Raw genomic sequence first — 14,754 nt, 5'->3', positions numbered from 1 at the left:
GTTCTGGATCTGAGATGTAGACTACACCCTGGAATCGGCCTGGATAGTAGAGGTGGGGCTTGGGGGTGGGGAGCATGGATTTCAGCATCTTGCCTGTTCCAGGGTTTAAGAAAAGAGTTGAGGATTGCCTAAGGTGAAAGCAAATGGTGGGCCAGAAAAGCATCAGCGGAAGAATATAGGCTAAAACAAATAAGAAAGCAAAATAAAGGTTAATTTGCCCATGATCACTCTTCTACTCTTTGGGTCTGAGGAAAACATTTAATCAAACTTTCAAAAGTTATGTCCAGATGATCAGCCTTAATCATAAATCTCATTAGGGGTCTGAGGTTAAACGGTCCAGGGGATTTCTGCTGTTCTCACCCAGGATCTGTTTCCTCTTCTGGTAACAGCATTCTGGCTTTCCATGTGCAGCCATCTGTCTCCCTTTTCTCAGTCCATGAGGTTTGGGGGGGACTCACCCAGTCTCCCCCAACTTCCCTCGCCCCCTGTCTTTCCCCAGGAGTGAGCACTTGTTCCAGGCCCAATCAGTTAGTGCATCTCATCCTCTTGGCTATGATGACTGGTCTAAATTGGTACAGAGAGTGTCAATCCCAGGACTTGGGAGGGTGTACTGGGAAAGCAAGGTGAGATCCTTTTTGACATGTCACTTTAGCTGGTGACATGTAAGCTTAGAGCTGCTGGTGACCATCTTCCCAAGACTGGGGAGAGCCTTCCCGAGAGTAAAACCAACCCAGGGGAAAGCAGAGCTCAGAGACAAAGAATGACATCATTTGAACCCCCGGATACAGCTGTGTTTGAGTTTTTCATTTCTGTAGGTCTGGAAATTCCCTTTTTAGCTTTGGCTAATGTAAATTGGAGGTCTAGCACTTGCATCTGAAAGGGTTCTAACAAGTACGGGTGGAATGAGTGAAAGGGGGCGAAGAATGAAATCTATTACCTTCTTGCTGTTTTCTGTGAGCCACTGAATTCTCTGTTGATAGAGTTCAATAGCTCTGTCAAAACACCAGGAAGACTTGTCACCCAAGGTCAGCTTCATCACTGAGCAAAACAGCCACTTACATACATGGAAGGAAAGTGCAGATGGGACTTTCTTTCTTTTAATGTGTCTAAGGTATTGGGAGAATATAAGGCAAAATCTAGCAAAGAGAAAACTGAAGGTCTTTGTTTTCTGGGATAAAGGATGGAGGGGATTGTGAAAGGGATCAAGTGTGTGTGGGGTCCTTTTGCTGATGCAATGTTCATTATAAACGGCTGTGGTCTGGTGGAACTAGGTGGGCTTCGAGGGAGGGCCAGTCTATGGAGGATGGGGGGGCGTTCTCATGAGGAAGGTGGAAGAACATTCTTGCTCTTCTCAAATCTGTCTTCTCAGGTGAGACTTCCTAGTCACCTGGACACGATCATAAATGCACAAGTGAGGCAACTCAGCAGCAGTTTCTCAGTGGATTGATGAACAAAACTTAGTTTTTGAATAGTAAGTGGCCAGGGGAATTTCTTGAGTTTCCCTTATTGCAAACTATTCCAGTGGCTGTTTGGAGACCAGCCTGTAACAGGCACTCAAGTTAAGGACTCAGCCACGTGAATTTAACTGAATTGCCCTCACTGAGGCAGGTGGGATTTGGGGGCCCAGAGAAGGGCAGGGAAGGCCTTTGGATATAAACTCATGGGCATGGGGCAGTGGGCAGAGTCATAAGGCATGCATGAGTGTGGGTGCAGGTAAGGGCATGGGCAGGTCATGAGACAATGAGACGAGCTTGTCTTTGAGACCCAGCTCTGCTGTTTACTAGCTGTGTGACCTTGGACAAGTGTGGTAAACTCTACAGCTTCATCAGCTCCAGCATGAAGATAAGAAGACTTTATCCAAGTCAATTTGCCAAAAGTTAGTTTACTGAAAACCAATTCTCTGAAAATCAATTTGCCAAATGACCAATTAACTGAAGAGACCTGAAACATTCCTTAAATTGCTGGATTCACAATTTAAACCAATCAACCAAAATATTGCAGAAATCTTTAAAATCTGTTTAACCTTCCAACCCAATAAAATTTGCTATAAAAGTTACAGTTACAATGATTTGATAAATATGGCAAATAGGTTATTTAGTAATTAACTTTTGGTTAACAGTCTTGAGAGTAACACTATATTTTGAGTTGTTGTGAGGATTAAATAAGATAATGTGTGCAGCCCTTAGCAGAATTCCTGACACATTAAGAAATGTTGGCTATTAATTATTATTCTAACCTTTTAAGAAACCTCAGGCAAGCAGTAATCATGGCCCATAAATTGCTACACCGGGGATGGATGGTGCTGTCAAAAATCCGGTTTGGGGGAATTCCCTGGCGGTCCAGTAGTCAGGACCCCTGGCTTTCACTGCCAAGGGCCCAGGTTCGATCCCTGGTCGGGGAACTTGGATCCCACAAGCCTCTTGGTGTGGCCAAATAAATAAATAAATAAACCAAAGAGAAGCTTTAAAAAAAAATCTGGTCTGGAAGTGGGGAGCCTGAATATTTTTGACATACATCTGTAAAAGTATGAACCCAATCAATCTGTCATCGAAAGTGGTCACTCTTACCCATCAGACGAGGCTGTGAGGTTTTATGTGTTCACCCAAAGGGAACATGGATTTTAAAAGGCTGAGAAAAACTGATACGGTCCAACCTCGTTATTTGCAAAAACAGGAAATTGGAGCTAAAAGCGGGAAGAAGCCTGCCCAAGGTCTCACAGAGACTGTCGTTTGAACAAAGTCATTTTCAGGCTGCTCAAACCAGGTACTTCTTGAGCTCTTGGGTTGTTGGGAAGACACTGAAAAACATACTTACTCAGAAAGCTTGGATTCGAATTGGTGGATGGTCTGGGTGGAGATGTGCATTTTCCTCGTGACATTGCTACCCTCCTTCCTGAAGAAGAAAAGTCTTATGAAAGGGTCTCTTGGGCTCAGGGGGATGGACGTGTCTTGCAGGCTTGGGGGGAGAGGGGAATGGCTTCAGACTCACAGCATGGCTGTGCCCTGGCTTATCAGGTCAGCCAAGGTGAGTTTCATTGACTTTAAATTGTGCGTTAAAAGCCAATCTTCTGAATCCTCCCAGGCTGAAGGCAGCTGGGTCTCATCGCCCTGCAGCCTCTGCAAGACAGAAGCCAGAGTCAGCCAGAAACCAGTGGAAAGAGAGGGTGAAGCTGAGGGTGGTTTAGGTTCCCTGCACGTGGACCCCTAAGGGGTGCCAGCCTGACCGGTCTCACCCGAGAGCAGTCTGTTCAAGAACTCGCCTTGCTGAGGCAACAGGCAAACGCGGAGGCCTGTGCTCGGGGCCAGTTGCCCGGAAATACCCGTTCCCATCCCTCACCTCATCCCCAGTATGTGTCTAGAGGAGTCCAGCGCCACTCGCCACATCCTGCCTTGGGAGAGACTGAATACACAAACCCGCGGTGGCTAGACCCTGTATGGCAGCAGAACTCCGGCCCACAAGTGTAGCAAGCAGTCCAGGGAGTCAGACCACAACCTCTGCAGCAACTGGACCGGGAAGTCAGGACACTGGCAGTGACTGCCAGCTTGCCTACTTTTCATCCCCTTTTCAGCTCAGGACCAACCAGAGAAAGCCAAACATGCCCCCAAATCAGTCACAGGAGACGCCGGCTTCTAGTTAGCCTGCCTCTGGCTTCCTTCAGGGGACACCTGAAGCTTTCCCTTTTTTTCACCATAAAGCTTTCCTTCTCCCCTGCCAACCTTTGAGTCTCTGTCAAACACAAGTGGTGGTGGCGTCTTTGTTTACTCCTGTATTTGCATTCCCTGCATCTTTTCAGGTATATGAGTTCTGCCTCCCTCTCAGTCTGAGGGATCCTCCACAAACATTTGTTGACTGATGGAAGAGGGAATGGGTTTCCCTGTCCATTCCAGAGGCCAGAAACAGGAGCAGTGGGTAAAAGTTTTAGAGGAAGAATTTCCGAGCCATCACAGGAGTCTGGCCAGGAAATGAACAAGCCCCCTTGCTTGTGCTGAGTGACACCAGTGTCACTTACATAGTACTAAGCTCAGGACGTGGGTGGTGGCCTTGGTGATGGAGCTGAAGTCGTTCACAGCAAGCATTCAACATTGGTGATACATTCTGAGAGCCAGAAGGTGGAGAGAGCTGACCTAAGACTCTGAGCCGACTTTGCCTTGTTCTGAGCCCTGCTTTGAACTAGGCACTGTCCCTGGTCCTAGGGCTACTGTGTGAACAAGATAGAAATGTTCTCGCTTTCTCAGAGCTCACATTCTAGTGTGGATAGATGGTCAGTAAAGAAAAGCAAAATCAATGATGTCCATAATTTCAGCAAGGAACAACTGTATTAAGAGAGCGGGGCAGGGCAGTGTGATAGAAAATGACTAGGGTGGAGACGGGGAGGTCACTTTAGCTGAGGTGGGGGGTCAGAGGAGGCCCCTCTGAGCTGTGATCTGAAGGTTCAGAAGGAGCCAGCCCTGTGTGTCTCTGGGCACGCACAGTCCAGGCAGAGGTGGGCTTGGGGGCAGGGGCAGAGTGCTGGAAGAACGGAAGGGCGGCCACGGTGGTTGGAGTGTAGTGAATGCAGGGTAAGCGTGACGTGAGAAGAGGCTGGAAAGGTGTGTAAGGCCTGGAGCAGACAGGGATGCTGCAAGAGCTTCCGGCACGGCCGCCATTGTCTGTGTGAATCCATGGGCCTTACATGTCGCCAGGGTTGGCTGTGACTCAGGGTGTGGGACATGGCCTCACAAGGGGAGAGGCTGGCTCAGTCCCACGGTGAGAGAAACCGCCCTGCAGCGTCCAGTGACTGTGGAAAGGGCCTGCGCGCTGCTTAGCCCACCGTGGCCCCCGACTACACCCAAAGATGGCTTTGCCTGTCTCCTGTGCGCCTGCTTGAACCCTGGGTGGGTACTGCTTGGGCTTGTCTTTGTCAGGCTCTCCCTGTAGACAGTGAGGTGATAGACAAAGGGTTGAAATTATCTGCCGTGGCTGACCGAGCTGCGTTAGACAGGATTAGATCGGACAGAGGATTCGGAAGGAGGAAAGGGCAGAGGAAGAGAGGGAGGGGAGAAGGGAGTGCAGTCCTGGGCCCCCCACTTACTAGCATTGGGATGCTGGGCAAGCCCCGTGTCTCTTTCTCTACCTGTAAGATGGGCGTGTGATGCTAAGATCTTGAACATGGCCTCGAGTGCTGCTGCATAAACGGTTCTTAACAGTGATTCTTGTTTCCCCTCAGGTTGGGTCATAAATAGAAGGTAACAAACCAACAAAAGCAATGAAAAAAAACTGCTGCTATCATATTCCAGCTAGATAGTATTGGATGCCGTAAGTTCTGTGCCTGAGACCGTCTCACCCTCTGTTTCAAAAGGAAATTAGCAAGTGTTAAAGAAGTGTGAAAACACAAATAATTAGAGCAAACTCTTAAGAGTGCTTATTATGTGACAAGCACTTTCCGTATATTAACTTATTTACGTCTACAAAATAGGTTCCATCGTTATTAACCTCATTTTACTGACAAGGGTACTGAAGTATTGAGAATTAAGTAATTTGTCCGGTCACACAGCCAGTTAGTGGTGGAGCTGGGATTTAAACCCAAGCAGTATAGCTTGAGCCATGCTCATAATCACGATACTATATTGCCTTTACATTACCACAAAACTGTGACTATCTTTGTGAAGGATCGAGAGAGAACTGACTGAAAAGACACCTTCCTCAGTATGTGATTCTCTGCTAATTAATGTCCTGCCCCAGAACAGCACCGCCTGTAATCTTAGCCCCAGCTGCACACTTAGGAAAATGCTGCTCTGCAGCATATAAACACTAGGTGTCACTCTTCTCATCTTTCGGGACAACCACCTCCCTTTGGTAACACTGAACCTGGTAGACTTCTAATTCACCTCTCTTCCATTTTACTTGCATTTGAAATGATCCATCACGTTTTAGGACATGGATTTTGTATTATTAATATTTGAAGAGCCACCATTAAACACATGATAGATTTTGACTGTAGGACATACTGATTATATACTGAAGGATGTGCTTTACATACAGAAGAATAAGATCTTTGTGCTGGGGCAATCCTTTCCCTCTTTCCCACTGCTATTCATTTGTGAAGTAAAGGAGGCCCCAATTGTGGCTGATAAATAAGAGTGGTCCTTGTACACCTGGAAAGTCGTGTATTTGATAAGAAATTAGGTGAAATAAAGACTCATAGTATCAACATCTAAAGTCATTGAAAGAAGCCTTCAGAATTTCCAGACTCTATTTCCATGACATTTGCTCATTTCCTTTTAATTAAACTTGCTTTCCCATAAGTGCCAATACTGGAGAAAAGTGAAACACAACTATTTTCCTGATTTTTAATTGCTAGCATTAAAACTGTATTGTTTTTGACTGATTATCATTTCAAAGGACCATTGTTAAACTCTAGTGTAGAATAGGTAGACGGTTATGGGCCAGACTTGCACGGACAACCCCTGATGACAGCAGTTTCTATGGTAGAGTGAATTGCGAGTTCTAGACAATCCACTCACCACCACGGGAAGAGAGCTCATCAACACATTGAGGGTCAGCCTAAGACCACAGTTCTGGTTATTCTAGAGGTTAATTCTCCTGCCATAACGTTCTCACTCCAATGGCACTTCCTGAAACTGATTTTTGGATCTAGATTTTAGGGAATCCTACAAGAAAAACAAATCTCAGGGACGGGAATCTTAGAATTAAATTCCTTAGTCTTCAAGCTTTGATAACAAGGACAGTGATTTCACAACCGCCTGAATATTTAATGATATGGCCAAGAAGGCTATATAATTTCTATAAACAGCATAGAGATTCTTCAGTCACTTCTAAAGGCAGGGGATCAGAGATGAGTGCATAATTAATCCTTTTCAGTCCTGAGATCCTACGTGAAGAAAGAAATACCCAGAGTTTAACACATTCTGCATTCCCAGACTATGATTTGTAAGCAATGCCACTCAGTTAAAGCAATATGGTTTTTACCAGTAAGTCCTGTGTCTGGTTAATATGTGTAACCAGTAGTCCATTGTCTAGCTTTTGGCCATGTTCATTGGTATTCTTCTGGTTCAATTGCTTCTTTGGATCTCTGTCATTGTTTCTCCTCATGCTAAAAAACACAAAGTAATTTGATCAATGCCCCAGCACCAGACGTTGACTCCACGTTGTCAGGGCCTCCAGGAACATTTTATTTCTGTGTAGTAACTGGGAAAGTTTCCTGTGTAGATCCCGATAAAATGTGGACTCCAGGTTCATAAGACATTTTATTCTATTGTTTTGGTAGTTAGGTAACTGAAGCCCTCAGGTATAAGATGATGCATCGACCATTTACCCAGTCTCACTTAAAGGCAGGTATTTCCCCCTCAACTTCCGTGAACAAAATATTGTTGTTGTTGTTGTTTTCATTTGGAAAGTCAGAGAAGATGCTTACCAATGATTTTCCAGAAACTTATTATCTTGACCATGGAAGATATGACTAGTTTGTGTGGCCATTATAAAAACACCCAATGCTTTTTTTCCTAAGGAGGAAAAGAATACCAGAAAAGAAAAGGGTAAGTGCAGCATATAGACAACAGCTCAACTGTTCTTTCATTCATTCATTCAATAAATACTTATTGAACACCTACTAGGTATCAGGCTTTGTGCTAGATGCTGAGGATACAACAGTGAACAAGGTAACAAAGGTTTCTCGACTTCAGCACTTTCGACATTTTGGACGAGCTACTGCTCTGTCGTGAGGCTCTCCTGTGCACTGAAGGATGCTTAGCAGGACGCCTGGCCTCTACCTACCAGATGCCAGTAACATCCCTGCCCCCCTGCAAGTTGTAACAACCAAAGATGTCTCTAAACATTGCCTAATGCCTCCTGGGGAGCACAATTGTCCCCAGTTGACAATCACTGAGCTAGACGTTGTCCTTGTCCTCCCAGAAGGGGAGAGTGATGTAAATATAGTAATAACAAATTGTGGGAAGTACTGTGAAGGAAGTAAACAGGATGATATGATAGTAATCAGGAAAGGAATCTGCTTTGCATAGGTCAGGTGATCAGTGAAGGTGTCTTTTGAGCTTAGACCTTCTTTTTTTTAATAAAGCATTTTATTTTATTGTTTTTATTTTATTTTTATTAATTATTTTTTTTGGCTGCGTTGGGTCTTTGTTGCTGTGCGCAGGATTCCTCTAGTTGCAGCAAGCGAAGACCCAACGCAGCCAAAAATAAATAAATAAACACCACCCCCCACCCCCCCCCAAATCCAGGGAATTCCCTGGCAGTCCAGTGGTTAGGACTCCACGCTCTCACTGCTGAGGGTCATGTTCAATCCCTGGTTGGGGAACTAATATCCCACAAGCTGCACCATGCGGCCAAAACCCCCCACAAATCCAAGGTCACACCCCCTCTTCTCCCTCCTGCTTAAAGCTGTTCAAAGGCTTCCCTTTATTTCTAGGATAAAGACTAAGATCCTTAAGATGGCATCTGAGGCTCGCAAGCTCTGGCTGCTGCCCACCTACCTCTCCAGCTTTCCCACTCCACCACTGCTCGCTGCTTCAGTGTTCGACAACCCGGTCCCCTTCAGTTCCTAGAATGCTGTCCAGCTCCTTTAATCGCAGGGCCTTTTCATGCGCTGGCTTTGCTCTGGAACATTCTCCTCCCCTCCCCCCAACCACTCATCCTTGACTCATCCATTTCAGCTCAAATGTTACTTCCTCTAGGAAATCTTCCCTACCATCCCACTCTATTCCAGGTTCCTTTGTGTTATGTAAACTGTCATAGAACTGTGCTCCTTTCTTTAAAAGTAATTACCTTAATTGAGAATAATACATTTATTAGTTTGATTTTTAAGAATTGGCATCTTTCTCCCATTAGACTGTAAGTTATGCGAGAGCAGGGACTGGCAGACGGTAAATATTCTGAGGAGGGGAGGTAAACCTCCGTTCTTGAAGAACTGACTTCGCTTTCTGCTCTTGGGTTCCATGAGATACTTGTTCCTTCTAATTCCCTTCTGTTTTGCTTAAGCAACCTCATTTATTTATTTATTATAAATGTATGTATGTATGTATTTATTTATTTTTGGCTGCGTTGGGTCTTCGTTGCTGCACGGGCTTTCTCTAGTTGCAGCGAGCGGGGGCTACTCTTCGTTGTGGTGTGTGGGTTTCTCATTGCAGCGGCTTCTGTTGTTGCAGAGCGCGGGCTCTAGGCACACGGGCTTCAGTAGTTGTGGCACATGGGCTCAGTAGTTGTGGCTCGTGGGCTCTAGAGTGCAGGCTCAGTAGCTGTGGCACACGGGCTTAGTTGCTCCGCGGCATGTGGGATCTTTCCGGACCAGGGCTCGAATCTGTGTCCCCTGCATTGGCAGGCGGATTCTAAACCACTGCGCCACCTGGGAAGCCCAAGTGGCCTCACTTGTATTTCTTGTTACTTGCAACAAAAAATATATTGTCTAAAACACCGCAAGTGAGAAACTCCAGATAGAGTTGCAGCTTCAACATTGGAGCGTGCGTTCTTATGAAACCATTAAATTAAATAGCCTAATGATGGTTCGGCAACTTGCTTTTCTCTTTGAGGTCTTTAATCTTTTATTCAGAGGAATTTTCTTTTGAGAAGCACCAAGATAATGTGGCAATGTCTCAAAAAAAGAAAAAGCGGTTTTACTTCAGTATGCTTTGCTGGGAGACTCTTGTGGCAGAGACTGCTGGAATAGAAATACCTCATCAACACTGGATGCCCCGCAGTCTCAGTTCCCTCTTTTCAGTGAGTGATTAACAACCTAATGAATTCAGAGGCTTGCACGACTGGATTCTGGGATGACTTGTGTTGGCCAGTGGAGGGGTGTTTGGGTTGCATAAAACTAGCAAAACAATGTGGTGTGCTAGAAGGAGCACAGGACCATTGGTTTCTTCATCTGCAGAATGGCATGGGGATAATAGTAACTGCCCCGCCTACTTCAACTCCATCATCAGGAGGATCAAATGCAATTGAGAATGTACAAGAGCTTTGTAAAATACAAAGGGCTATAGGAATGCAGAATACCATTTCAAAATCTGCTGCATCTTCAAGCACTTCAGCATATGACACAAGCACTCGTTCATTCCGCGCACACTTATAGAGTGCATGCTAGGTGCCAGAGAGAGCTGGTACTGGGGAGGCAGAGCTGGACAGCCCTTACCCTCAGGCCTTTGCTCAAATGAAACCTTATCAGAGAGGTCTTCTTTGATTACCCCATCTCAGACAGAAACTCCCTGCCCCTGTTTTGTTTTCTCTGAGGCATGTTTCATCATCTGATGTTCTATATATTTACTTATTATCTGTCTCTGCCCCACTCTCATCCATCAATCCACTAGAAGTAAGATCCATGAGGGCAGGGACTTAGTTATGTTCACTGTTAGAACCGTTTTATGTAAACATTGCCTAGAAAATAGTAGTTGCTAAAAAAACATTTGTTGAATAAATGTACTCAGGGCAGGTCCAGAGTTTAGAGAAAGGTGGGCCACATTACCTTGGGAGACTGGTCACAGGAGGGGAAGAGAACATGCAAGCCGGTCCTTAGGAGATGGCATCTTGTCAAAGGGAGAGAGGTAGCCCTGATTAGTGGATAAAAGAAAATCTTCAGCTAACTTCCTGATTTGCTAACAGCTGGATCTAGGATTCTCTTAAATATCCAGGATAAAGCCACCCCCAGGGTTTGTATTTTTAACTGCCTAATAACCTCTAGTCTTTTCCCCCATCCAATCCATTTTACAATCTGCTGCCAGAATGATTTTTCTGATATGCAGAATTGTTCATGTTACTACTTGTTTAGAACCCTGCCATGGCTTCTCAGTACCGTGGACAAGCAAGTCAAACCTTCACAAGGCTTTTCATTCCATTCGGATCTATTCTTTGCTTACCTCTCTACCTCATCCTGCATCCTTCTACACACCCTGGTAACCCCTACCTACACACACCTTGCTAATTCATACTCGTCTTTGTTCAAGTTGGACCTACTTCTAGAATTGCCCTTTGCCCTTTTTCTTTGACAAGAAAACCCAGGAAGTCTTTCCTGAACCCCATTTGCTGCCCCCCAACCCCCAAGGAGGAAACCATTCCCTCCTATTGCTGCCTCCTGGCTGTCTCTTACCAAGTTGTCACAGCCCTTCTCAGGAGCAGCCCCATTACTTCCTTGTCTACTGTTGTACCCCCAGCACGTAGCACAATGTCTGGCAGGTAGGGAGCAGGTGCTTAAGACCCAGGCTCCCTAAATCTTTCTCACTTAGTCCAGAGCTTAGAGTCTGGGCCTCCCCCCGCCCACTCTTTTACCACCCTGTCAACCCTTGTGACTCTCAACCTCACCTGCATTTCTCCATTTATTTCTCCATCTTTGGGAGAAGGGCCCCTGGTCATCCCAGGACTCTTTTCGCTGGTTCCCACTTCTAGTTCCTCCAAGCTCCTCCAAGCAACTCAACAGTGAAGGTTGCCCTGTCGGGAAGTGTTTGCTGGTCTCCAAGGTAACAGACTGCACCATTGCAGCTTGAGGCAGGGACAGGGAAAAATCTTCCTCACCCCTGGGAAAAAATTACCACTTTGTTGTTCATAACAACCTCTCCCTGGGCACTCTGCTTTTCTCTACCCCCGCAAAGGCTGGGGAGCAGGATTTGGACCTCTTTTCTATTTTTAGAACCTTTGGGTCAGCAGAAAACTGTGGTTTAGACCAGTGGAGCCCTGGTGCCTGCTGCCTTCCTGTGGTAGGAACTAAAGAAAGAAAGCAGAGAACCTGCGACATGCGTGAAAGGTGGTAACCTTCTCTTCCTCCTCAGAGCCCCCCAGACACACTCCTTGGGAGAGGTCCGGCAGTCCCTCACCCCTGCCAGGTCCATCTCCACCCAAACCGGCCTAATACAGCAGCAGACTCAGTGACCTCTTAGCATAAGAAGAGATCATCTACTGCAGTGGTTCCCAAACCCAGGTGCCCATCAGAATGATCTGGGTTGTTTGCTAAGAAAACATACGTACATTCCCATCTGGGAGATTGATACAGAACTGTAGCAAAGTGTAGGAACATGAATATTTAACAATGGCCCCAGGTGATTATGATGTAACCAGCCCTTAGCCCACAGTTGGGGACCTTTCCAACTCCTTCTATGGAAATCAGGAGAGATGAAGTGATGTGCTCAATGTCAACTAGCTTGTAGTGGCTAAGGGAACTGCATTTAGTTTTTCTTATCCAGGTCATTTCTCAAATCACGACCTTCACTTTCTGAATCTTTAATTTATAATTTAGAACATGTGCTACTTGTGGTAGTCACTGTATGGTAGAGAACCACTTCAGATGTTGACCCCAGTGCCTCCTATAGGCCAGATCAGAAACAACAAAACCCTTCAAAATAGACACAGCTTACCTACCACCAGTCGCTCTGGGCAGAAGAGTCATGGGGTGTAAATCGTGGCATTTGGTCAACACCAACAAGGCAGGAGAGGAGGGAGATCAGAAAGAGGTAAGGAAGTCAGAAGAGGGAAGAGTCACAAGAGGCTGAGAGCAACCAACCAAAGGCTACTCTGTGAGCCAGAGGTAAGTGTCCTTGTGTCCACCTTACTGGAAATCCTGGGTAGAGGGGCTGGCTAACTTTGAGACACCATTTTTGGAGACACAGGGGCTCAAGATAGATGGCTTATCACCCTCACAACGTCCTTTGCTCCTGGATACATGGGTTTTCAACATTTTACAAGAAGTAAAACCCAACATTGAAAAGTTCTTTGTTACTGCTTTTTTTCTACTTGAGTTTACACGACACATGTTCTGGATGTATTTGTGCCAGATGGATAAAGCAGAGTAAGATTTTCAGGCTGTATGACCAGCCAAGGAGAAAGCTCTGTGCTGGTACCATCTTTCTCAGTTCTCCTCAGGCTGTATATAGCTCATGATTGGCCCCATGTAAGGAATTAGAGCACAGTAGGAATTTCTTTTCCTCTTACCTTAGGTTCTTGGGACCTGATGGGTCACCTTACCTCTGGTCTTTATTTAGGAGCTCTAAACTGTTCCCATTACTCAAAATATATTTGCTATGATCTGAATGTTTGTGTCCCCGCCCCGCAATTCATATGTTAAAAACCTAACCCCTAATGTGATGGTATTAGGAGTTGGGGTCTTCAGGAGGTGATTAGGTCATGAGGGCAGAGCCCTCATGAATGGGATTAGCACCTTTATACAAGAGAGCTGACAGAGCTCCCTAGCCCCCTTCCACCATGTGAGGATATGAGAAGTCTGCAACCCAGAAGAGGGCCCTTGCCTGACTGTGCTGGCACCCTGATCTCGAACTTCCAGCCTCCAGAACTGTGAGAAATAAATTTTTAAAAAGTGATGTTGCAGTGAATATTGTTTTGTATCTTAGGTTCACAGCATGCTCACTTCATGGCAAAGCCTGACTTGAACTGGCATGAGGCTAGTTACAGTCTTTATTTGTTCCCTTTAATGTGAATATTTAGATGTTTTGTGATTACGGAATACTGCTTCATTCTCTGATGGGGATGTTACATAATATATAGTGTAGACACCTCATTGATTTTTTTAAGTCTGAAAAAAATTGAATTCCAAAGATCTTTTAGCTTTTTGATAAATACCGTAGTGATGTGTCATATTTAGTCCCTATTATCTTCAGGTGTTAAAATGAGCAGATAATGGTGACTTTGATGGTTTTGTTTTCAGCATCTAAAATTCCTCTTTTTTGGGAGTTCCTTGGTGGTCCAGTGCTTAGGACTCTGCACTCTCATTGCCAAGGGCCCAGGTTCGACCCCTGGTTGTGGAACTAAGATCCCATAAGCTGCTCATGCCACGGCCAAAAAAAATCCTCTTTCCCTTTTTTTTTTAAATTGAGGTATAATTGACATATAACATTACATTAGTTTCAGGTGTACAACATAATATGTATATATTGGGAAATGATCACCACAATAAATCTAGTTAACATCTAGTTAAATTTGTTTTTTATAAGCCACCTAAGTCTGTGGTGTTATAGTAGTCCAAACAGGCTAAGACAATATTATTGTGTGATATATTTCTTTAGGTATTAATTTGTAATTTGCTCTATTTCTTTCCTCCATTTCAAGCAGTTGCAGGTGCTTTTTAAGAGGCGGCTTGAAGTCAACAGTTTTTCCTGTCTTTTGTAAAAGCCTAAGCTACCTGAAAGATTATAAAGTGACATGCCAAAGCACAGGAGGTGAGGGATGTGTTTAGTGTCAAGAGGAAAGTGGGAAGGTATATAAAGATTCTTTTAGTTAAAAGAGACAGAAACCCAGTTCAAACTGGCTTAAGGGAAAAAGGGAATTTATGTGATCAGATAAAAGAAAAATCCAGGGATAGTTCTGGCTTCAGGCATGGCTTGATCCAAAGGCTAAAATGTTAACAGAAATCTGTCTCCACTTCTCAGCTTCTTTTCTTCTGTGATGGCTTTATTCTTAGGTAGACTCTTTAGGAGTGGTTGGTAAACTTGGGACATGAGCACTAAGCTTTCCCCTCCATAGCTTTTAGCACCTTAAAGGAAGGAGAACAACTCTTTTCCAGGAGTTCCAGCGAAGTCCCAGGCTTCGCTTGGTCACAGGACATGCTCAATCTTGAACCAATCACTGTGACTCTGATTGGCCAGACCTGGTTTCTGCACCTAGTCCTGGAGCCAGAGGGTGAAGTCAGCCCCATGAAAAGAGCTGTTTTTGTAGTTTTATTTGTTTTGTTTTGTTTAACCAAAGAAGGGGACACTAGGCAAACAAGACTGAGGAAAGCCAAAGGGGAGAGAACAGTCCCCAGAT

At 45.0% G+C, this 14,754-nt stretch overlaps 1 protein-coding gene across 1 annotated transcript in view; it reads right to left on the bottom strand.

Moving 5' to 3' along the window:
- VWA3A (von Willebrand factor A domain containing 3A) overlaps nucleotides 1–7,476 on the bottom strand; it is a 41,261-nt gene extending 33,785 nt beyond the window's left edge. Inside the window, exons 1-5 of the mRNA XM_068524529.1 lie at nucleotides 7,415–7,476; nucleotides 6,970–7,093; nucleotides 2,989–3,116; nucleotides 2,815–2,892; nucleotides 938–992 (exon numbers count right to left, since the gene is read on the bottom strand). Coding sequence (XP_068380630.1) covers nucleotides 938–992; nucleotides 2,815–2,892; nucleotides 2,989–3,116; nucleotides 6,970–7,093; nucleotides 7,415–7,476 — 447 coding nt within the window. The remainder of the gene's footprint in view (nucleotides 1–937; nucleotides 993–2,814; nucleotides 2,893–2,988; nucleotides 3,117–6,969; nucleotides 7,094–7,414) is intronic.
- Between the last annotated feature and the right edge of the window lie 7,278 nt (nucleotides 7,477–14,754).

The sequence above is a fragment of the Eschrichtius robustus genome, chromosome 16 (assembly GCF_028021215.1).
Source record: "Eschrichtius robustus isolate mEscRob2 chromosome 16, mEscRob2.pri, whole genome shotgun sequence".
NCBI lineage: Eukaryota > Metazoa > Chordata > Mammalia > Artiodactyla > Eschrichtiidae > Eschrichtius > Eschrichtius robustus.
The sequence above is the reverse complement of the archived record's forward strand: the minus strand, read 5'-3'. Positions and strand labels throughout refer to the sequence as shown.